Source organism: Peromyscus leucopus, chromosome 14 (genome assembly GCF_004664715.2).
Source record: "Peromyscus leucopus breed LL Stock chromosome 14, UCI_PerLeu_2.1, whole genome shotgun sequence".
Taxonomy (NCBI): Eukaryota; Metazoa; Chordata; class Mammalia; order Rodentia; family Cricetidae; genus Peromyscus; species Peromyscus leucopus.
The window spans coordinates 84,319,187-84,344,516 of NC_051075.1; the positions used below are offsets into that span (position 1 = coordinate 84,319,187).

Consider the following 25,330-nt stretch of genomic DNA (forward strand, 5'->3'; position numbering starts at 1 on the left):
GTAAATGGATGACTGTGTGGCTTTGGTAACATATAAAATATACTCCTTACCGACAGCCACAGCACCTTGCAATGTACCTCTGCGCAGGCACAGGAGAGCGTGAGAAAACCACTGCAAGGGTGACTAAAGGTCTCAGGTATGGCCTGCCGGCTAATAGGACTATGATTGTGCAGAAGCACTTGTCATCCAGCAGGACTCAAGTGAGGGCTGTGTGAGAGGCATGACCTGCCGTGAGTCATGGGATTAATTTACCACTGCAACACTTTCAAAATCAAGTTTCCCCAAGGGAAATCTTGTCAGTACTAAGGGGGGATGGCAGTTCAAAAGTGGACTACTATTGAATCTTTATTTCAGAAATTTGGGTGAGGGAGGGGAGAGGCAAGGTCTATTCTCTGAACTTGGAATGGTCTTTTTTTCCACCTTTATCTGTATGGCTTTGTTTATGCTGAGGACTTTTTGTTGGTTTTGGTACACATAAGAGGGATGTTGATGTTCACATAGCCCAGCTAACTCCCCAACCTTCATTGGCTCATGAACCCATTTCTACAATTGCCAGCAAAATCTGCCTGAAATGAAGGGGAGGTTTTGGCTGTCATGGTACGAGGCATAGTAGCCCACAGGCAACAAGGTAGCACCTTAGAAGATGGCCATCAGCTGGGATATAAGCCATGACTTAGCCATGGGTAGCTTTGGAGATTATCATTTTCAAGTAAGTTACGAATTTCAGGATCCATCAGGTGTAGTTCTTCAGTGATTTTGTTTTTAATTATGGTGAAATGCATTTAGTGTTTGTCTCCAGAAATACCATTTTCTGTATATGGTTCCATGGCTTTGAAGCACATTGACTCTGTTGCACAACGATCTCTAACATCATTCATGGCTTTAAAGCTGGCTGGGAATAAAGCCTCATTGCACATGTGCCTAGAGTTTTAACAATACCTTACTGTCTAAGATTTCCCCTACTTTCAACAAGTGTCTTCTAACTCACGACTTTTGCAATATGTAATTGACATAGAAGGAAATCCTTGGTCACCTGCTCACTTCTGTCCCCTTTCCAAATATACTTTCTTCCTTCTTGAAAGTTCTTGATCAACTCAGTACTTCCTGTAACTATTTTTATTTAAGGAACTCACATAATACCAAGCTGAAGAGGGTGTAGAAACATAAGCCGCCACATGCCACAAATGCTGGTGAGCTGTACATCTCTTAGCAAAAGGAAAAAACTTAAGCTGTTCGGCTTTACATTCCACCCATGAGTTTTGAATCAATTTCCAGTCCAACTTAAAAACTGCTTTAGAAGCGAGAGGGATGGTTCAGAGGTCAAGTGCACTTTCTCTCTTACAGAAGACCCAGCACCCAGGAGGTGGCTTATAACTGTCTGTGACTTCAGTCCCAGAGAATCCAGTGCCTCATTTGGCACCAGCCACATAAGTGGTGCGCCAAGATGCAGGCAAAGCACCCACACATTAAATAAAAAATAATAAATAAATATATATTTTTTAAGAACCATGACATATTTGTATGGAGAAGTTGTCAGTTGTACACATATTTCAAAGCTCTTTATAGCTGCTTTCCCAGCCAGGGGTCCCTCACTAACTGTGCCCCTGTCTGTACACAGACCAGGACACTGTAATCTCTTGTATCAAATGGAGAGTCGGCACTAAGGATGGAGAAAGGGGTGTGATGAATACACAGGGCCATGAGGCAGGGAAGAAGTTTAAGTTCTTGCTGGTGGTTCGAAAGAACCAAGTTTAAGCAATTTCTGTTCACTAGTCCAGCTCTACAGAAGGTACCTTTAGAAGAAAATTTCAGTCTAATGAGAAGATTAACTATACCCAAGAGGACACAGTGAATAACATTTAATGATAAGAAGGGTGGGAATACACCACCACAGCAAAATGACAGGAATTAATAAACACTGCTCTATAATAACTCTCAATATTAATGGTCTTAATTCCTTAGTAAAAAGATTGTATTAGAAAGCAGAACTCAGGGCTGGAGAGATGGCTCAGCCATTAAAGGCTAGGCTCACAACCCAAAATATGAGAAAACAGGATCCTTCTTTCTGCGACTTAAGAAATACAACTCACCATCAAGGACAGGGTAAAAGGATGAAAAAGAGGTCAGCACATTGTCCAGCATTCATCAGAGAAACTTCTTGCAGTAGGTGATAATTAACACGGAGACCCAGAATGTAACAATGTGCAGAGAGTGAGAGACTTGGAGGCACTGAACCCTATATGGGATATTTTATCAAATCCTTCCTCTCGAGGCTCAGGCAGAGAGACTGTAAGAGCTAGAGGTGGTGGATAACACCAAAGAAACCCAGTCTTCCATACGAACATACAGAGATCATGACAGCAGGCCAAGACCCACCCAAGTTTACATCAAAGTCCCAGCACTGAGAAGAGGGGGAGGACACAGAGTCTCACTCCTTACCAAGAAACTGCTTGCGTTTGATACCTACTGAGAAAGGGAAATGAGTTTTCTGTGGTGAAGTGACACTGGACATTATCAGTCACACTCCAGGGCAGGCCCCAGGCCCAGGAGTAGCTGGTCAACACAAAACAGGCTCCATGACTTCTTTACTGCTTTGCTATTTTTTTAATCTTACAGTATTTTTTTTTTTTGGCCAGATGTTTGTTTTGAGTTTTGTTTTTGTTTTTTGAAAAAGAGAGGGACTAGGGAGAACATTAAGTTGTATGGATAGGAAGGTAGAAAGGATCTGGGGGAAGGGAAAGAATATGATCAAAATATATTCTATAAACATTTTTTAATGGGCTGGAGAGATGGCTCAGTGGTTAAAAGCACTTGTTCTTACAGTAGACCAGAGTTTGATTCCTAGCAACTACATGGTGCCTCACACTCATCTGTAATTCACGCTCCAGGGAATCTGACATCCTCTTTGACTTCCGTGGGCGCTAGGAACACATGTGGTACATAGATATACATGTGAGCAAAACACTCACACACATAAAATAGAATCTCAAAAACTGAAAAAAATTAAAAAGAATCCAGTGCTCTATACACAGTGCTCGTGATTAATTTAAAAAAGTGTTTTGCATATCCAAGAGTGAGTAGTGAATGTAGCACGCATGGAGTTGGAAGGTTAGATTCCACTGGGAATGACCCTGATTTGTGCCATCATATCATGTGTGTGGAGCAGTGGCTTTATCATGCCTCTTACACTCTTCACTTAGAAGCTGAGGCAGAGCTTGATTGTGTACAAATGAAATCACGTCCACACATTACGAACCTAAAACGCCAATCATTGGTATTTAGCTTTGCAATATTTGCTTCCTGAATTGTTTGACTGTTATAGAGCAGTGACAGGAGAGAGTAACTGAGTGCTTCAGCAAATTGGCCACAGAGCAGACATTCTGGGCATTGAGGTTATTAGAACAGGAACTTCGGCAGAACCCAGTTTGGGTCCTTTACTCATGACTGGCCACTTGGAAAGGGGAAGGTTGCCTCGTGTCTTCCTGAGCTGTGGTTTGAATGTCTCTACCAGGTTCCTCTTGTCTCTTTCCTCTCCTGGCTGGCTTCTTCCATTGTTTCATGGTCTCAGCCATGCTCATGTCTGCTTAGGGCAGTCAGGGTCACTGGGCGGACACCACAGAGCAGAAAGGACATGAATAAACACAAACTTCCTGGAAGTGTCTTCAACCTTGTCTTGCCTTCCTAGCTCTCACCCAGTGAGAGTCTAGTTTCTAGTTTATCTAGTCGTCTTCTCCCGTCCATGGATCTTACTTTTGGATTCCTTCTAACTGGAGACGTGTTCTTTCTCTATAATCCCTTATATATAACAATTACTGTCTGAATTTATGAACTTTCCTTCATAGGGTTGGAGGTGGGAGAATGGTGGAAATGGAGACTTTATCTTTTTGAAAATTATCATTTTTTATGTGTATGTGCCTGCATGAGTTTGTGTGCACTGTGTGTGTGTAGATGCCAGTGGAGGGCAGAGGGCACTGGATGCCCTGGGACTGGAGTTACGTGCCATGCTATGAGCTACATGATGTCGGTGCTGGGAATGAACTCAGGTCTTCTGCAAGAGCAATAAGTGCTCTTAATTGCTGAACCATCTCTCTGGCCCCTGGAGAGTTTGTCTTATTTTGTAGATTTTTATTCTTGAATAATTTCTTTAATAAAAGAAATTTGAAAGTTGGAAAGAAACAAAAATCTACCAAGTAGTGTCTCACAAAAATTCCATTAGCGTTTTTTTATATTCCTTTCTATTTTTATTCTCTGCCAGGGTCATTGTTGCGGAAGCCAGGACGCCTGAGCTCAGGTGATCCCACCACTCCAGGGACATACATCACAGACCTTTTCAGTTTCACCAAATGCTCCCATGTATTACAAGGTCTTTAAAGCACTTGTAAGGACTGCATGGTGTTTTCTCATGCACCTAGATCAGGCAGGAAGAGAGGGGAGTGGAACAGAGCGAATGCTTTGGAATCACCAGGAGTCAATTTCACTTAGCAGAGGACTCTGCCCACGTGGCTGGCACACGTTGCAGTGGCAGAGTCCCTGTCCTCTGCTTTTGGGCTGTAGAACACTTTGTTAGCTTTAGAACTTCTGTTATTGTTAGCTGGTGTGAGGGAGGCCTCCTTTGAACAGCGAGGATTGTCATGTCTCTAGCTGACCTGAATAGAGTTAGAGAAGAAATGAAGCCTGCTTCCTAATTTAATCCAACACAAAGGAGTACAGCTGCAGATGCCCCACGTGTGGTTTAGTTGCAAGTGAAAATTTAGAGCTCTAAAAACAGCCCTTTATGAAGTGTCTCTTACTGCAATCCTGCTTTCAGAGAAGGGTAAACACAAAGGCAGTTGCTTTGGATCACATGCCAGGGTGTGTGTGTGTGTGTGTGTGTGTGTGTGTGTGTGTGTGTGTAGATAGATAGATAGATAAATTGGAATAAGAAAGTGGCTTTCCCGTTAAACAGTGGGGGAAGGAGGAGAGGAGGTGAAGGGTGTGCAGAACTCGAAGGCCCCTGCGTTTGTTTTGGCCTGAGGAGCTGAGTTGGTCTTGGGGTTCCCTTGTTGCTCCTTTTGACTGTACGTCGGGTGCTCTGTTTTGGGCATCTGTTTAGCTTAGCTCCCCAACCGGGACGTAGGAGGCAAGCTCACATCTGAACCTGATTTGTGTGCTGCTGACAAGTCACTGGGTAAGCGGGTTAGAGGGGAGGCTTGGAGGGGGAGAGAATTTCACAGTTGTCTAATGGAGGTGATTCAACAGCTAGACAGCTTTTAAATTCGCTGCCTCCCATTAGCACACGCGTCTTGAGATGGTAAATAATGAATAGGTGTGTTTGGAAATGTTGGATTAAACAGGTTTATTTACTGCAGGGATTCTCTAACACCTTCAATAAGCTTATGTGCAGTTTTTTTTTTTTTTCTTTTTAAACTTGTTTGTTTTCTGAGACCGGGTTTCTCTGTGTAACAACCCTGGCTGCCCTGGCCCTGGAATCACTCTGTAGACCAGGCTGGCCTCAAACTCACAGAGATCCACCTGCCTCTGCCTCCCGAGTTATGGGATTAAAACTGTGAGCCACCATGCCTGGCCTGTAGTTTTATTTTTAAGGAGACTCTAGTAGGCAACATCTTCCACTTGTAATTTTGCCCGTGTAATCCTTGCTGGAGAACCTTTGGTGTTGGGAGGGGGTTGCATTAGAAACACTTGTTGCAGTCAGTGAGGTTAGTATCTTGGTTGTATGGAGCAGCCTTCCCAAACTTCACTGTGATGTGAATCACCTGAGCTCTGGTTTCCTTTATCCTTGGGAAGAGTGTGTCTGGCCCAGTGGAGATGGACCATCAGTATGATGGTGAGTGCTGATGACTGTCATTTGAGATGGGTAGAGATGGCCTCGGGGAAGAAGGCATTTTCCAGATGGGCTCTGTAGCATTCCAGGAGTCCATTGGGAGGTTCCTAATGAAGGAAGAACAGAGTGGCAGTTGCCGATGCTTGCCACATTTCTCCAGAAGGGGAATTTCTAGGGGAATCCAGAGCACTAGAGATCCCCTCGAATTCCAAAAATGTCTGAGTATACTGCGGTGGCCTGGAGGTTACACAATCTGTTTCTGGATGGAGAGATCCTGGTTATATTTGCTTGTGCTGCAGTAGAAAGTCTCAGGGAGGAGAGACAAATTGACCAAAGACTGTGATAAGCCTGGTACAGTGGCTCATGCCTCTAGTCACAGCACTGAGACAGAATCTTAAGTTGAAGATTAGCCTGGACTATATGGTGAGTTCAGAGCTAGCCAGCCATGGATAGATAGTGAACCCCTGTCTGAGAAAAAACAAAGAGAGTGATTTACTAGAGAACATAATAAATGTCTAGGCAGAAGATGTAATATAGGAAGTGGACCTAATTAGAGGGCATGCTGTGGTGGAAATAGAAGATATAAACTAGTATCAAAGAGTTGGGAAGGGAAAGGATATGTAGACGGACCCTTACCTGCTACAGACCCACTTGTATTTGGCACAGAGTCACTACTTACTGAGCAGATATCATACTTTGAAAATGGAGTTTGGATCATTTCCCAGGTTAGCTTTATGTGGGGTATAGTACTTAAGACTTTGGTCAGTGGCAACTCCCAGTCACCTGTACAACCATGGTAGGACACCAGCACTACAGTGTAGGAGGCCCGTGGTCAGTCAGTTGAATGCATTTCTGTCTTAAAATGGTTATCTGGACATAGCTCCATTGTAAGCTGAGAAGCATCTCTACTCAGGGCAAGAAAGCCATTAGCGTCAAAGCAGTACAATGCAGATTTGGCACCTCAGTGTAAAGAGGGACTCATCATGGATACTGACTGTGGAATCTGATCTTAATAGATGAAGGGAAACAACAGGTGCCATACCTGGAACCGTGAAAAGGAAATACAGCAGACGATGTGCGTAGTGTTCTGATTCATACTTGGAAAAGTAGAAGGAAGTGAAAGAGGCGGATGTGGCTGTCGAGTGAGCGTTTGAAGGAAAGACATGTGCAAGGAGAATGGGTATCATGTGACCCAGAAGAAAGTTTCACATGTCTGCAGGACTCAAGTGCTTGCTAATCAAGGGCTGCAAAGTAAGTGAAGGGCAAGCCAGCTCCCAGCTTTGCCAGTGGCCAGGGCAAAAGAGAAGGAACTCTTGCTCCCCATAGCCCATGTCAAAGCTGACGGTGAGGGTTACTATTACTGTCTCTGCGAACAATATTTTGTTTTAAACTAGAATTGTCCCAAGTTAGTAGAAATAGGGTTCCTTAATGACTTTGGGGAGCCAGAATATGTTGTGTTGTGTGTACTCACAGTCTACACATGGAGTCACAATAGAACCCAAGAGTGTACATTGAAAACTTCTAACTTTATAGTTGATCTTTCTGACATATGTGTTTGTGTGTATAATATTTGAGACAGAACCTCTCTGTATTGCCCAGGCTTGTTAGATTTCTCCTGCCTCAGCCTCCTGCATGCTGGGATTACAGATGTATTACCACCATACCTGGCTCTGGTCCTCTTGAATTCTGAAATAAAATAGTAATTAAAAAGACTTGGTGAGCACCAAGGAAGAGACCTAGTCATAAGTAGGAGATAGATTTGGACTACATGGCAGGATTTTTTCATGTCAACATCCAGCTACAACTTTTGTTTATATAAAAATCTGCTGTACTTAGAGTTCAAACAGTGTTGGTGTGGTGACAAAAGCTCATAGAAGTTCCTGCCCATTTGGGAGAAGGCCTTGATTCCAACCACACAGCAGCAGCGAGATGAGTCTGGGTAATTCCTCTAGACCCCGAGCATGAGAACTAGACTGACTCATGGGCCAAATGGGTGAACAAAATCACCATGTCTGAATGATGCTTGATGTTTACATTTTGAGGATGGTATGAGGAGGCTGCTTTCCTCCTCTTATTTTCCTTCTGACCAGGGAGGGTCTTATGATTCTACCTTGACATGTGGGGTATTCTGCTGTGTCCTAGGGATGTGAATGAAAAAGATGAGGTGTCCCTTGAGACGTTCATAAGCGAGTGAGTGTGTGGTCCACATGCCTGAGGGAAAGCTTGCTGAGGGCTGTGCAGTAATGGTGCGTAGAGCAGAGTCATCAGTCAGGCACTGTTCTACGCTGTTGGTGTGATTTAAAGTCTGTGGCCCCCACAGTGTAGTCTCACAGCATCAGCCCCTCTGAAAACTCATTCAGGTTCTCAGGTTCTGCCCTAAACCCACCAAACACAAAACTGTGTAGGGGCCCAGGGATATTTCATGACACTCCCAAGGACATAATGAAATTTGAAAATCACTATTTTAAATAATTTATTCTGTATAACAACCTTATAAGTAGACTGTATATTACTTACTTAAAGGAGTAGACCCAGTGACGTAAAGAAGGTAACTTGTCTAGAATACAACTTTTTAGGGGTGGGCTGTGCTTTAAATGTAAGCATTGTGAATGCAGGGCTCTGTTCTTGTTCCTGAGCACTGTGCATGGCCGCCTCTCAAGAGAAAGTGCGTGGCAGAGGAAGGGGTTGAAATCGACAGCGCTCAGGGAGGCATTAGAAAAGTTGGGGTTTCCCCTTTACAAATATGTAGTAAGAGTTAAACGTTGGCGATGCATCTTCGGGCACTGGGAGCATCTGGAAGTATAGCACATGGTAGACCACGTCTTTCTGATTTGCATAGTAAGAGGAAGCCAAAACGTAGCTGAGTGTCTGAAGTCCAAAGAGCTTTGGAAGCACTAAAAGATGTCAGCATACAGGAATGTCTTGTAACATGAACTGTGTGAGTCGTTCTGGGCATAGCTTTGAAACACCGTTTTGTTCTCATCCATCTACTAGTATTTTTATATAGTTCTTTTCGTCAGTTTTCTGGAGCCGATACCCCACTGTCCCACAGCTTCCTCTTTGTTTTGCTTTTTGAGAGAGGTTCTCGTGTATCTCGAGCTGGTCTTGAATTCACTGTGTGGCTGCACTTGGTCTTGAATTCCCCATCCTCCTGCCTCTACTTCCCAAGTGCTGGCCTTACAAACCTGCACCACCTCTCAGGTTTCTTCATCTGTGGCTGTCACAGCCTGTGGGGACATGTAACTACATGCAAAAGGATGAGAAAAATTTAGGCATCTCTAATAGGTCTCTGAATATGCAGAAACCAAAAATCAGTTCAAAATAAAATGTATGCCGGGTGGTGGTGGCGCACATCTTTAATCCCAGCACTCGGAGGCAGAGCCAGGTGGATCTCTGTGAGTTCAAGGCCAGCCTGGGCTACAGAGTGAGATCCAAGACAGGCATGAAAACTACACAGAGAAACCCTGTCTCGGAAAAACCAATAAACAAACAAACAAACAAATAAAAATGAAATGAAATGTATACCGAGGCAAGGCGCTCTCGGTAAAGTGCTTGCCGTGCCAGCGCCACTTGCCGTGCGAGCGGCAGAACATGGTTTGGATCCCCGGCACCCACACACAAAGCCAGGCACGGTAGGTAGCTTGCTTGCACTAGCCCTCCTCACACTGGCGAAGTGAAGACGGTTGGAGGCCTGGGACCCCCTGGCCTGCCAGTCTAGCCTGATCAACGAGTCCTAGCTCATTGAGAGACCGCGGTTTAAAACACCAAGTGGATGGCATCGAGGAACAGCACCAGAGGCTGATCCCTGGCCTTCATACTCATGTGCATACATGTCCCCAGGGCATCACCCTCCCACACTCAGTATACACACATACACGTAGCAAGCGTGTAATGAATCCGAAGAGTTTGTGGTGCTTGTCTGTGCACATCGGTTTTGAACATACAGAATGTGCACTTTGCACCGCACATGCCATCTCACCATGCACACCAACAAACACCGCCTGAAATGACGTGGGTTCAGATTCAAGGCTGTTGGATGCCTTGATGAAAGTGTTCTTACAAAATTTGCTGCTCTTACAGAAACACAATAGTTTACTTATGGCAAACAAAGACAATGTTTTCCGACTGCCATCCTCCAGCACATAGCTAATTAGTAGATCTATGGACTGTGATGTGTGAGGATGTTTGTTTTTTTAAAAATGACTATCTGGGTTGCTGACTTGAGTTTCATAAAAAATTGTTCTGCGAGTTTTGCCTTGGGGTTTGGATGGAATTTCCAACAATTTCTGAAGTAGCCCTAAACATAGTACCACCATTTTATACGATATACATATGCAAAGCAGTGTTCTCGGCATTGGCAAAAATAAAATCAAAATATCAGTCAATTCTAAAAAACATTGAAGATGTACTACATCCTGCAACATCAAATATCTAGCCAATATTTCAAACTTAAAAAAAACATTGTGTGTGTGTGCCATATGTGATGAGTGTCCATGGAGGCCAGAAGAGGGCATCAAATCTCCTGGAGCTAGACATACTGAGAGTTGTGAGCTGCCCAGTGTAGGTGGTAGGAACCTAACCAGGTCCTCTGGAAGAGCAGGAAGTACTCTTAACCACTGAGCCATCTCTTCAGCTCTTAATTCTTTGCATAAAAATAAACAGCTGCTACAGCCATCTCATTAGTATGGAAATTGGCTTTCATTTTTAATAAATGACACAATTATATGGATACCAAAGAACTTTTTATAAAATAAATTTCTTATTTATTATCAATAAATGTGGTTACATTAAAATTTCTTTGATCAAAAGGGGTAATGAATGGAACAATGTAAGAAGGCCTGGTGTGGTCAGGGAAGGAGTGTACTGACTGGGTCACAGGGAGCATTGTTCAGGAGCACACAGACGGGGTAGGGTAGGCTGAAAAACACATTTGTTTTATTCTTTGTTAAAGATAATGTGTAGGAAGATGTTCAGGGGGTTAATGTAGTATGTGTGAAATTGACAGGGGGCAGTGGATCTGCTCGGGTGTGAGGACCGGGCAGTGGGTCTATTCGGGTGTGAGGACCGGGCAGTGGATCTGCTCGGGTGTGAGGACCGGGCAGTGGGTCTGCTCGGGTGTGAGGACCGGGCAGTGGATCTGCTCGGGTGTGAGGACCGGGCAGTGGGTCTGCTCGGGTGTGAGGACCGGGCAGTGGGTCTGCTCGGGTGTGAGGACCGGGCAGTGGGTCTTCTCGGGTGTGAGGACTAGGCAGGTCATGTTCAAGGAAGTGCAACTTAATAAATGATGTATTTGGAAACATTTGAATGTTTTCTTGAGTCTGTGCTTGTGGGGAAGAAGGAGACTGTTAACTTTCATTTTGAAGTAATCTAGGTCTTGTTGGTATGGGCTTGCACAGCTGTCATCCCAGCACTCAGAAGGCTGAGAAGGAAGGGGACTTGAAGGCCAGCTTGGGCAGTTTCGTTTAATCTTCTCCAATGTTCATTAATTTCTTTTGACTTTTCACAAACTTTAATTTTAGCAGAATATAGACCAGATATTTTAAAGAACAAACTTCCATTTGAAGTTATCTGGTATCCTCTCATGAAATTCAGATATGCATTTTGGTAGAAATACCGCAAAACATGATTTTCTCGGTCCATGCATTAGGGGAGAGATGATGTCATCTTGTCACCTGATAGTGATAGGTGATTATTTTAAACACGTGACTTGTGATTTTTTTCACTGTTTTCCTGTGAGCTTATTGTCTTGAGTGGAGTACGTGGACACAATGGCAAGGACCGTGTGTCTTATTTCACTGTGTCCACGCATTTTAGCATCTACTCATAGGTATTGTCAGCAACCTCTGTCACTGAGGTGTTTGTCTCAGTGTTAGTTTCTGTTTTCTTCTTTTGATTACATTTAGTAATTGGAATTGTTCTGTGAGGAAGGTGTGTTCTTTCTACCCACACCCACTTGCTTATTGAATTATTTATTGGACTCCTGGATGTGTTATAATTCAGCACTTCCATGATTTATTTGGCTGTTCCAAATGTTCTGCATCTGAGCTGTTCAGTGAGCTGTTTCATTCTGGCTGCTATAGGAAGGGTCTGTTCTGCCTAGGTATGACTAGTGGGCTTATGATAGTAAAAGTGGGTAATTCAGAGAGGAGTGGGGTAAGCTTGCTAATTTAACCATTTCCCCGTAACTTGTTACTTGATCTCTAAATTTTGGTTTTCTGTGATCACATTAACTAGGGATGCACACTCTGGTGGGAAAAGCTGTTCTGTTGTTTGTGAACACAGCCAAAAATAAAGACATTTTCTCAAAGCCCGAATAAATTCAGGTTGCTGAAGCTTTGGATTTTGTTTCTGCTGCATCTACTGTAGTTTTCCCTGATCGTCTCAAGTAGGCAAGATTATGAACGGCTTGTGATTCTTACCAGAACCCACTTCACTTTTCAGCTTTAGCATGTAAGTAGGGAAACATGTTTGTACTCGAATGGAGTCCTTTGGTAATGGGAGGTCAAAACGGTGTTTATGCCATTAAGAGGGTATAGCTGCCCGAAGGTATGCAGGCTCTGTGCTCTCTGCAGACATGGGGAGACTGCCTTGGGCTATGTCTAGTGTGGGGTTTACAGAAAGCACATACTCTGCGAGCAGATGCTTCCATTAACTCGCTATTGTGAAGTCATGTTCGGATCTCAGTGCTATTGGCAAGTGGCTTGCCCCCTGCCTTCCTTGGGGTGTGTGACAAGGTGATGTTTGAGGAAAAGTTTCAGATAGTCATGAAGTCACTTATTTATTTTTATTTCTTTATTTTAAATTATGTGTGTGGAAATGCATACATGTGATTGCAGATGTTTCTGGAGTCCCCAGGAAGGCACCAGAGACCCTGGAACTGGAGTTGCAGGTGTTTGTGAACCTCTAATGCTGGGAACTGAGCCAGGATTCTCTGGAAGAGCAGCAAATGCTCTGAATCATTGAGCTGTCTTCTTAGCACCAAGTCATTTATTTCTTACAGTTTTATTCAAACCTGGCCACACATTAGAACTAACTGGGGTGGGGGGGATAGACCTCACTCCTTGAGATTCTAATTCAGTATGTTCGGCATGGAACCATGGTATTTCCCCAAGGACTTCTGTGCCATCCTGGCTTGGGACCCGCTGCATATAGCAGGTATTACTTGCAAGCCCCCTTCCTCAGCACTGGAGAGTGAACCCAGGACCTGCATGCTAGGCAAATCCTCTACCTCTCAGCGACATCTCCCTGCTCCTTAGTTGACTTCTTGCTGCATTCGCTGAGGAGGTATAAGCAGTGTTTAAAATATTTAATTTCTCTGGGTTCATTTAAAGAACTATTTTCTATGATTAATTAAAATAAAAAGGAGGGGGCTAGAGAGACCAATCAGAGGTTAAGAGCACTGGTTGCCCTTCCAGAGGTTCTGAGTTCAATTCCCAGCAACCACATGGTGGCTCACAACCATCTATTGTGGGATCTGATGCCTTCTTCTGGCATTACATGCGGACAGAAAGCTCATATACATAAAATAAATAAATAAAAGGAAGAAAAAGTTTTAATTAAAGTCCATTTTCATTCATGTTGTTAGCCTGTCTGAGATGCATCAGTGCATCTATACTAAGTAATTCCTGGCAGTTAGGAATAAGCAGGAAAAGGAATCTTTTCTGTTCATTGTATTCATGAGATAACAGTGGTTAAAAGCCTTTTAAAAAGAGGACACTGGGTGGTACACTCCTGTAATCCCAGCACTTGGGAGGCCACAACTGAAGAATCATGAGTTTGAGGTTGATCTGTCAACAGCCCACATCCAAACCAACCACGGAAAGATAGAGTAGCCACCCGAAATTATAGAACAAACTGAAGGGAAAACCAGGACCAAGGAAGAGAATTCAAGGGTTTAAAGTTTATAGCTTATGTTGTTAGACCCAAAGTTAACCTGTAAGCCCCACCTGCCCAAAGACCAGGCAACTCCCTGGGATTCTGGGAGTTGGAGTTCTTAGAAACTAACAACAAAGCCTCTTGGAAAAGTATGCTGGCTTATGGGTTTTGTCCATATAAGTCCCACCAACACTTGTTTCCAGGCCACTTACCTGGAAAGTTTCCAGGTGATGGTCCTGACCAAATTCCATTTTGGTCAGTATTTAAAATTTTTATTAAAAGCTTGCTTAAATTCATCTAAAATGGTGGAACTGGTTTTTCTGGCAAATTTCAGGACGGACAGTGTCTTCTGGTAAAGAAGTTGTATAAGTCAGGAAGGTTTCTTGTTCTTGGGTTTGTTTCTGGAAGTTTTCACAGTGTCTCACAAGGAACATAGTAAGTCCTTCATTAATGTGAATTGAATAGAAGGAAGCTGCCATACACGTCAAGAGATGAAGTGTGGATGCCCAGTGAAGAAGTGATACCAGGGCACTAAAAGTTGGGATAATAAGAGCTAAGTCATAGTTTAGGGACACAATGGTAAAATGGAGGGCATCGTTTTCAAGAGTATTTTTGTAGATGATGGAGGGCAGTCCTCAAGGACTTAACTGTATGGTGGTCCTCACATACAATGAAGAAGCAGGTCTCTCCTGGATCCCTTAAACATGAGGTGGTGAGGGAATAATCCTCATGTTCTTTTTACCTTGTCTTTGTAACTTGTTACTTCTGGTCAGCACTGAACCCCAACAGGAAGTAGTCTCTACAAGAGCAGTTAGGAAAGTTATTTTAAGCTTAACAGGTCAGTACTTCACCGAGATCCACAAAGAGCTCCGTGCACTGCTCTCCCAGGTGTTAATGAAACATAGTTCCCCTGGGCCTAGCTAAGAGACAGCATCACAGGAGGTTCTGACAGGAGGATTGTGTTCTGTGAAAGACAAGTCTTATTATGTCGCTTGCCATTCCCCAGAGACTAGCAGCTTATCCAACACCCTTATCTTTTCAGCATTGAAGAGTCCCATCATGTTACCTACTCCCCTTACCTGTCTTTAGAAAGGGGCCGTGGGGGAGGGTGGTTCTGTTTAGCTGGATTGTGTGGCTGTAACCCTGAAGGCTGCCTGGTGTAGGGTGGCAGACGAGAGAAAGGCAAGTGATTTGTTTCCTTTGTGAAAATATTCCTGCCCGGTTTTTCAGAAATTGTTTTTTTACTTAAGGAAGGCTTTTTTCTTGTATTAGCTCATGTGAAGGATTTGTTTTTTGAACTGATTGAAACAATTCAGTGACTGCATGAAGATTGTCAGCTTTGGTCTGCCACAATGATTTTTTTTAAAAATTCTCCTTGTTCAGGATAAAAAAAATAACTTCTCATGACAACTCATCATCCTAGGAAAAAATCTGGTGTGTATGTAAGTTTTAAATTATTCAATATTTCAATAATTGAAGATACTATGTAGACTCAGATGAGAGAATGTCTGGGGAGGGTCCAATGAGAGTGTGCATAGACAAGGCCAGCATGGCAGGCATCAAAACTTCCTTTTTCTTAGCAAGTTGCAAATCTTTAGCAGAGTATTTATTAGCATTTCTGGATAAAGAGTCAATACTTTTATATGTTTAATCCAAGGATAATTTGTGTGGGAGCTTTCCTACTCTACCGTAGGAAAGAGTGAGAACAGGCATTTTCTTTTTAGGTCAAAATTTGGTAGAAGGTTCACATCCACAAAGTGATGACTAGAAGGGAGTATTGGGTAAATACAGTACGTTATTCTAAGACATGGAGGTGGTGGGCTGAAAACTGGGCTTTCTAAAGCGTCAAATCTCAGAGCCCAGGTGTAAAGAGCTTTTAAACACGGGTTGGGAGCTCAGTAAATGTTAGTTTCTCTGTTCTTCCTGAACCGCAGTGGGACATGATAATCATTCTCCATTGTGCTGAAGCATGTGTGGGTGATGGTGCTGTTTGCTAGATTGTTAGGTGGGAGAAAATTAGTTCCTACTGTTCAAACCATTCAGCAAATACTTAGTGGCTATGTGATATATAAAGAGCTAAATAAATGAATGGAAAACAAACATCTTTATGTAACGTTGTATGCTAGGTGCCATGAAATCAAAGCACCATAAGGAATGCCTTATGTACCCACGATGCAAGGCACCCAAGTTCTGCAGTATGAATGGCACCAGAACAAAGATCTCCAAAGAGTATCAACCCCCATTCCCAGGTGGAGCTTCACACAGGAGATAACTATCCAGTCAATGACCATATCACTCCGAACACACAGGATCTCATCTGGTCTTAGAAGCTAAGCAGAGTCAGGCTTGGTTAGCAGCTGTGTGGGAAGAGTGCAGACTTGGACTCCGAGGTCCCGTGGGTCCATCATGAAAGACAATGGATTTGAACAGAAAATAGTATGAGTAGGTAGGGATGTGAGTGGCAGTTGCTCTGATATATATGTGTATATATCTTTGTGGGTGGGTGTACTTTTGTGTGCCTGTGTGCAAACACGTATGCATGTATGTGGAGGTTAGAAGACAGCGTTTGGCGTCATTCTCAGGTGTTAACCACTTTGATTTTTGAGACATGGTCTCTCACCGGCCTGTAGCTTGCCAAGTAGACTAAGTCAGCTGGCCAGTGAGTCTCAAGGATCCACCTGTTTTCACCTTCCTGGTTCTGGGATTACAAGCATATGCCACCGTACCCATTTTTCCTCTTTAAACATGGGTTATGGGAATCAAATGCAGGCCACATGCTTGCAAGACAAGGACTTTATGGAGTGATCTGTCTCTCTAGTGCCCCGACGCTTAGATCCTCCAAATTCTTTTCTTTATTTTTGTCAGTTTCATGTATGTATACATCATGTTATGAACATAATATCTTAGTGAGAAAATCCTTGTGGGGCTGAAGAGAGATAACAAACGAAGTGTGAAGAGGCAGACCGGGGGTGAGGGTTGAGTTGACCCCAGTGACTCACTTTCAGAGGGAGGACATGATTTGGGGAGATTTGTCTGCTGAAGTTTGAAGGACAGTTTTGGGGGAGAGGGTGGAACTGAAGGGCAGGAAGGTCACCTGAGAGGGGAAGCAGCCCTTGAGGTGGAAGTGAGAGGGCTGAATGGGAGTGGTTCAGGAGAAATGGAATCCCAGTCTCATCCGGAGTGAATTGAGGGGGCTGAAGACACCGCTTTCTGCCTTACTGCTGCGGCTTGTACTCTGAGGCAGGAGCCTGATTGGTGTGACAGTGACCAGGTGCTCTGAGGAGAGCATGCGGAGTCTAATCCTGTGTGACCTGTGATGTGAGGTTTATTAAATTAATCTTTTAGTGCGGACACTTCCTAGACCTGACATTTGCATGTGCTTTGCTTTTTTTTAGTTTAGAGTATGTTTGAGTCTAATTTCCCTCCTTTTTTTTTTTCTTTTAAAATAGACTCTCTCAAGAAGAATCTCCAATCCGTACCTTGAACACACTCCTTCCCAGGTATGAAGCTGTGACTCCTTTCTCTGTATTTTTGTGATGGTTCGCAGACGCTCCAAAGTGGAGAACTTTGTGTTATAGCTGTCTGGCCTCCCGGAGTTTTGCAGGGATTATGCACTCATCACACCATCTTCCCCACCAGGGAAGACCTGTGAGGAAGTTGAGATTCCATGATCATTGCCGTGACTCATGATACTCGTGACATGAGAAATAACTGTTTTCCACATGCTTTGCAATAAGCTATCAATGTGATGGAGTAAATATGCATCCTTCAGTTTTTGTATTGATGGGAACACCAGAGTTTACAAACAGTATACACTGAACACAGAACTTCAGTAAGAGGAGATGTCTGTGTAGTTACCTCTAAGGGCATTGTCCCCTGTGTGCTCACTGATGACAAGATGGGGCGTGTTTATTGTGTTGCACTTCCCCATTCTTCAGAACAGGAGACCGAAGGCAAGGACCTTTCCTGCCTTGCTCTTCACTGTGTTGTGTACCTGGAACAGAACATGTGCTTGTCAGCTACTCATTAAATGCTTCACGAATGACTTATTGAGTGAACCTTGTAGATGTCAGGACTAGTTAAGCATCAGCTGACTCATGCCTCTGCCTCAGTAACTTTCTGTCATGTAGCTTGTTCAAGATTTGACTTTTAAAAACATGCCAATGGGGAATGATTTCTGGCCCTCTTCTTTTCTCATCAGATTGCATTCAAGTGATGATATTGGGAGAATTAAGTGTGAACACTTACTTTCTAGCACATCATAACCAATATATTATCCGTTTGTTTGCTTTAAAAAGAGATAATATAAAATATTTGTAGGTAAAGAAATAGTTACTAAGAGGGCCTGAGGTATAGCGCACTTATAGCACACTTGCCTTGCTTCACAAGGCCATGAGTTCAAACCCAGCACAGCCAGAAAAAGGAGTTCGCCAAAAAGCAAATAGGGCTGGAGAGATGGCTCAGCAAGTCACTGACCGTCCTTCCAAAAAACCCAGGTTCGAGTCCCGGCATCCACACGGTGGCTCACAACCGTCTGTAACTCCAGTTCTTCTGACTTTCAGAAGCATCCGGCCCACACATGTACAGCACACATACAAACATAAATGTATGCAGGGGAAAATGCTCATACACATAAAAAGGAATCTGTAGGTCAATAAATTTCACAATATGAAAAGGGGAAACAAATGGAAAGCTGTAAGCATAAAGCAGTGTTCAATGATTTTCATGATCATTAACCTTGTGAAGTTAGCTAATTGCATTTTGCCTCCTTGGCTTGTGAAACAGCCTTGTATAGAAGAAAGTGCAGTTGGAGAAAAGGAGGTAGTTTTAAAAATAGGGCCCAGAGCCCTCCAAGAGGCTCCTTCCCTTCTCTCCAGGGACCAGAGACTCGGATGGAGGAATGAGAAGATTAAGGAAAGAAGTTAAATGAAATCTCTTTCTGAAAGATAGAATTGTGAAGTACTGCAGATGAAATCAGAACATTTGGAATTAGCTGTTGAACTCTGGAGTTGAGTGACGCTTTGGGGAAAGCAGCCTGCTGGGGCATTGCATGCTGCTTTAAGTTATGCACTAAGTGGGGACATACCTTCCGAGGGCTTTTATGTGCGTGGCTCATCAATATGGCCAAGTCAGTAGATTAAACGATTTGCTTGTGATTAATCTACACAGATCAAATGACTCCAGTTTGTTGCAGTGACTGGAACATTATTTTCAAAATGTGGATATCTTACACCGAAAACTTCGTGTTTTAAGACAACATTGCTTATGATTATAGTTAAGAAAAGTCCTTTACATTTGGAAAATAGTTATTATAGTTTAATAGCGTAAGTGGACCAGCAGCTAAAATAAAATAAGGTAATTATAGGCCTGTAGTTTCATAGGCTAAAATGTGTCTGAAGCTTAGGGAATTAGTCATGATTCTTTATATATATAGCATGCTATTGGGAGCTCACGGAATGTCACATTATTGTTCCACATTTACAATGATTGTTTGTCTTTTCTGCTTAGATTTATGGAGAGAATTCTTCGTGTGCAGGCAGAGCATTGAGGAACATTATCATCGTTCAAGCAGCTGACCTGGTAAAGGACAGAGTGAACCTCAAGGGGTTTTACAGGTAACACAATTTCTTAACACCTTGTCAAAAGTTCTCCTTGAGGGAAGAAAATCCAGCCAGCCTAATTGTAACCTTGAGCGTAGAGTGTTAGGCTGTCTCAGTATTAGCAGTTGAGGGACAGATGTGTTCTGTCTGCTGCGGATCCTAAGGGTGTTTACTTATGGTCATGTTTAGGTTTCTGGGTCTGAAAGGATGTAAAATTCTAATTATAAGAGTTGCCTCTTTTTTCATTCTCCTGAGATGTGGGTTCATGCTACATTGGGTACTTCAAGAAACATAGACCACTCCACACTGGAGACATTGTCAAGTCTCTGGAAAGGCTCATAGGCAGAGAGAGAGAGAGAGAGAGAGAAAGAGAGAGAGAGAGAGAGAGAGAGAAAGCGAGCTGTTCAAATCCTCCAGGTGAGAATGAGCTACCCCCCCACGCTGCAGCATGGAGTGGCAAGTGGCAATTTGTCTCCCTGGGCCAGTGAGTAAGAGCAGTGGTGTCAACAGTAAGGGCAGTCCAGTCTTAATAAACGGCTGGACCTCCAGTGAGGTCAGTTGGGACACATGTTTCATTTTTGTGGAATATTAAAACAAAAGAATATACTATTACCTTTTTATTTTGTTTGCTACATGAAGATGGGATAACACTGAATAATAATACCAAAAGAAAATCATAAAAGTAAAACCAAGAGAAAAAAACCACCACTTAGTGTCACTTTTCTTAAAAAGATGACATTGACATAACAGAACAGCCGTCAGATATCACAAGGAGGAGGAGGAGGAGGATGTGTTCTCACAATGAAGGATGCTCCTCTAAGTCATAGAAGTGTAACTTACAAACAATCATTTTACCCTCCCTGTTGTTTTCACCGGCCGCAGGAAACAAGTGTTTCCATGGCCGGGATCCTGGGAATAGTGAATCCCAGATATCTGGACTGAGAAGACTCTTGTTTGAGGTACAATTTATAAAAAAAAAAAAAAAAAGAAAGAAAGAAAGAAAGAAAGAAAGAAAAAGGCACAGATCTTACGTGTATGGCTCAATACATTTTTATTTATACACCTGGGCAGTCATTAATCTGTATACCTATTATTAAGATACTACAGAGGATGTTTACATTTTAGAAAGTTCCCTCATGCTTCTTAACAGTAACCAGTTTCTGCAAAAAACAAAACAAAACAAAACAAAAAAACAAAAACAAAACCAAAGTCTTAATGTTTTATTAGCAATTATCAGTTATGCCTGATGGAATTCATACTTGTACACAGTGGATGTCACTCATAGTCACCTCCGCCCCGCTGCTGTCATGTCCCAGCTCACACTCTTGTTGGTCTCTTCCTGCCTCCCTTCTACCGCCATGTCTCTTTTGGAAGTGGGGGTGGTGGGGGGAGAGACTCTCATTAGGGTTGTTTGCATGGGTGTTGTGGGAGTTTGTTTCCAGGAGTAGGGGTACTTTACCAGTACCTCACAACACTGAAGGAAATGACTCCTTTCCTTAGCAACTTTTAGCAATGATAAATCCCCAGGCAGGGGTGCGACCCTATCGGTCCTCCCCTTTCTATGACAAGGTGTTGAGAAGCCCAGTCTTGTGAAGAACTTGAGCTGCTGTGAATTCAGTGGCACAACAGGCAGCTTAAAGAAGAAAGAGTCCGTGATGGTTTACTGTACCCGGGGCAGGGGGTGGGGGTGGGTGGGGGAGAGTCCACGATGGCAAAGGGGGTAGGGGCGGGTAGCAGCAGGTGGATGAGGCAGGAAGCTGAGAGATCACATCTTCAACCACAAGCATGAGAGGATGAACTGGAAGTGAGGCTGGACTGTCAACTCTCAAAGCATGTTCTCACCAATGTTTTCCTCCAGCAGGGCTTCGCCTTCTAGAGTTTCTTTCACTTTACAAACAGTGCCCCCCTCCCCCCCCCCAGTTTTCAAATACATGAGCCTACAAGGGACATTTCTCATTCAAACCTCCGAATCCAGCCACACACACACACAAATTAAAATTAAAAACAAAAGTAAATGACATCAAGTATAGTCACATCTGGCTCTTTTTAAAACTAACGTATTGTATACGTAAGTCTTCATGTCTAGTTGTAAGCAAGCTCAAAGAATTTATGTCAATCACAGAAGGCTATGCTGAAGTCTGTGATCTCTGTGGGCATTGATTGAAATGGAGATGTACCCTCATTAGGTCCAAGGAAAAATGAGCCATCCAATTTAGAACATATTTAGGATTTTATAGGAGCACAGTGGGGCGGAAGTATGCATTTTGTTGTGATGGGAAAGGAGCTACTTTTCTGTTATAGTCTAAGGACTGATTCATGTTCTAGGACTAAAGATAAAATGCTAATATGGCTGCCTAGGATGGATCATTTCAGACGAGATTGGGCACGTTCAGGGTGGTATGGCCGTAGACATGGGATGGATCATTTCAATTTGTCTGGTGGTCAGCTGAGGTAATGTGTTCCCATATGCCATATGAGAATCCACGGTGAAAGCTTTGGAAAGTTCCTATTCAGTTTTTACTATAGAAAAAGCATGTTGGTTGCCGAGACCTTATTTCTTTTTATGTAGATGAATCACTAAATACCACCACCCTATTTATGTTTTAAAGTTTAATATCTGTGTTACCACAGATTGGTTGCAAACCGTAGTGGGAAGAGAGGAAGGGGTCAAGAGAAAACAAATTTCCACCCCAGAGATGGGTGAAATTCAGCTGTACACAGGATCACATGGGTCTGTAGCTCGTCACCTCCATATGGCAGTTCTGCTACCTGGTATCACGGCTCTGGTTAGATCTGCATGTACCCTCGCAGCTTCTGGATAGAGTACAAGGCTGAAAATACACCACAGCTAGGAGCTGCTGGCAGTGTTTAGATCACTCTGCTCCCGTAGTCTCAGCTCTCATCCTTCCTGCTCTCCTCTGCCCTGTAGATTTAGGTTTTTAACTGGATTGTTGTAGACCTGGTCAATAAGTCAGGGGATTAGGAATTAAATGCATGACAGCTTATCTCATTTTATTTGCTTTAAAGATATTAAGGATAGAGTTTCTCGTGGTCCCTGATGTTTTTCCTGGTCAGATGGATGATAGGAACAGTTTAAAACATAGTGATGAGATTTAGAGAGGGGCAGGAAGGGACCACATGGAATTAAAACAGTAACTTGTTGGGGAGTGGTACCCAGTTTTTCATTAAGGTTGTCATGGCAGTTCTGTGTTTTAGCATATTGGTCCCAAGCTTGTGCCTCAAACAGGGTGAATCCTTCCCAAGGGAAAAGGGCAGCCGGGGAATCTGGGATTTGTGGTCACCAGCAACACCTAAGGGGTCTGATAGGAGTGGGCATCTCAGTTTCCATGTGGCTTTGATGTATCAGAATCCATGGTGGACAGCACCTGTGCCCTTCTTCCCCAGAACTGCTGAGCACAGTGTTGTTGAAAAGGCCTGGACTAGGAAACTTCTTCATGGCCACCTGTGCTCAGATAGGCACAACTACCACTTAGCTACATGGTACAATGTAGAGGTTTGCTTTGTTGAGCAAATGTTGTATTGTGGACTTCTGTGTTCCAAGCAGACACCCCAAGAAGGCTGATGAGCCTCTGTGTTTTGAAAATGTGAAATAAAAAAGATGACACAGTATTTAACCTACGGACAAAAGTGCTTTCAAAAGCCGAAGGTGCTGACTAATTGAAAGAAGCATTGAGAAATGAGTTATTAACACCTCGATCCCTTATCATGAAAATTGTCCTGTAGAACTAGGTTTAATATTGACCATTTGGTCTAATTGCTTGTTTTCTTGCCACCTGTGTTCTCATTTAAAAGAATCCATATATCTGAATGCTTATTTTTCTATCGTTTTAATGGTATCCTGCTACTGAACATGTCTGGAATTGGCTTCATTGCCTTGGAGTATCTTTCAAGTAGTGACACTTTACCAAAAATCAAAATGCTTTAACAAAAGCTGGGTTTATTCAATCCAGTAGCTCAACGGAAGTGCAGCACTTCATGGCAAGTCTTATCTGTGTCAGTCACAAGAGCTAGCAAACACATTTCTGTAGTTTAGCAATACAAGACAACACTACCTTCTCACCCCTTAGAAGTGTCTGTAGAATAAGGGCCAACAGTGTATGACACAGTCCCTCCTCCCTCTCCTTTCTCTCTGTCTTCTTTCTTCTTTTCTTACAACACTCTAATGGCCTTTTTGCATGAGAAAAAGAAAAATTCAGACACCTCTGCAAATGAAAACCTGTATTTCAGGAAGTTTTCTTCTGTCTTCCTGAAGCCCATACAAACTGAAAAGCTGGCTTGATGATACTGCTTGTCGTAGTCTGTGGGATTTGGTGGTGTTTCAAATCTGCTTACAGAGATGACTGTGTGTGGTTAGTGGAATCCAGCACACACATCTGGCTTCCTGGGTTTATGATCTAGGCTGCTTAATGAGGTTGCTTTGGTTATATTAAAACGATTAACAGTCAAGTTTATTGTTCTTTGAAATAAGTTTAGGGGTTTAGTCTTCAAAGGAAAGTGAACAAAACTCTGTACTGCAGTCTATGGTCCAGTTTTGTTGAACATTTGTGGAATTATTTTGTTACTGAAGGAGCAGGCAAAAATCTATAAATGTATGAGTGAAAATTCATCATCACCGATTTGATGTCCAATATTGAGACTTAAGTATTACCTTTATAAAAAGAGCTGCTTAATTTTATTTCTTCATTTGTTCAAACAAGTATGTTTTAAGAACTTAGTATGTGCTGTGAACTCTTCTAATTTCTGGGGATTAGTAAGGTACACAGATTGTCTCAGTATCTAAAAATTATATTCTAGTAACAGAGTAGTGGGAGTAGATATTCACATAGAAAGATACACAATTACTTTATGTCAGGTAGCTTAAAATGGTGTAAGCAAATTTTGTTCTTAATCCCAAGGAAGTAATGCATAAACATTCATTGGAAGATGAGTAAGAGATGATGTCTTTTTGTTTTTTCTTGGTTTGCTTATTTTAAAACAAGAGCTCATGAAATGAATGGAATCAAGTATTAATTTTTTATCTTCAATATTTCTCATTGCTTATGGCTTTGTTTTGGTCCAGGAGAAGCTGCGTGGGGTCAGAGTTGGTCGACTGGCTTCTAGAACACTGTCCTTTTGTCCAGTGTAGATCTATGGCCATTGGGGTCTGGCAGCTCCTACTGGATATGGGAATTATGTCATCAGGTTAGTGTTCCATACTTTGAAGACACAATCACTGCTTTGTTAAACTGCTAGACCAAAACATACTTGCTCTTCCAGAGAATGTTATATTCTGGATGGAAATTGTTTTTGAAGGTAAATGTTTACATTTCTTATTTTCTGGATGAAAATGGCAGGTCATTTTTGGTTCATTTGTTTTTGCTACACCTTCTGTGAAAATAGTTGGGCACTTGTCGATTGTAGACTTAAGCCTGTAGAAGGCGTTGCCTTCCTCTCTCTTGTCAGCTCTGCTCATAAACTTCTTTTGTCAGTGATGTCTTTTGTTGCTTCAAGTGAACGGTTTATTGTGCTGTATATAATCTGAAACTGATTTATGAGTGTGTGTGTGTGTGTGTGTGTGTGTGTGTGTGTGCCATTTTAATTGAGTAATCACAAACACTTAGATATGTGAACTGTGAAGATTAGTTGTTCAAATGGGAGAGAAAATGATATTTAAGTGGCAGCTAAAATAGATGACAATCTCTCTTTTCTTAGTTGAACCCAGAGAATTGAAGGGGTAGAAGCCAAGCAATTTGTTCTTTATTTATTTCGGTCTCTCAGGTGCTAGATGGTACTGAGAAGCCCTTTTTTCTATGGATGATAAATGTTAAGGACAACTCCTGGTGTCGTTGTGAAAGAATGGTACAGATGGAGACATGTTTGTAATCTTCTTAGTAACACCTAGCCCCTAATACTCTTACTTGGAAAGTCAGTTAACTGTTTGTGAGGAGTGGAGCTGTTATTAGCTCATTGGCTAGCATCAGGCTTCTGGTTGGTGACACATTTTGTATAAATGCCTTTTGGAACCATCTCTAAC

The 25,330-nt window shown here is 42.7% G+C and overlaps 1 protein-coding gene across 2 annotated transcripts in view; it reads left to right on the forward strand.

Annotated features, from left to right (window-relative positions):
• The window catches only part of Rapgef5 (Rap guanine nucleotide exchange factor 5), a 235,315-nt gene that overhangs the window by 22,547 nt on the left and 187,438 nt on the right, over nucleotides 1-25,330 (forward strand). For both annotated transcript variants that reach the window (XM_028880927.2, XM_037210915.1), the window contains exons 2-4: nucleotides 17,146-17,196; nucleotides 19,205-19,311; nucleotides 24,377-24,498. In XM_028880927.2, coding sequence (XP_028736760.1) covers nucleotides 17,146-17,196; nucleotides 19,205-19,311; nucleotides 24,377-24,498 — 280 coding nt within the window. The remainder of the gene's footprint in view (nucleotides 1-17,145; nucleotides 17,197-19,204; nucleotides 19,312-24,376; nucleotides 24,499-25,330) is intronic.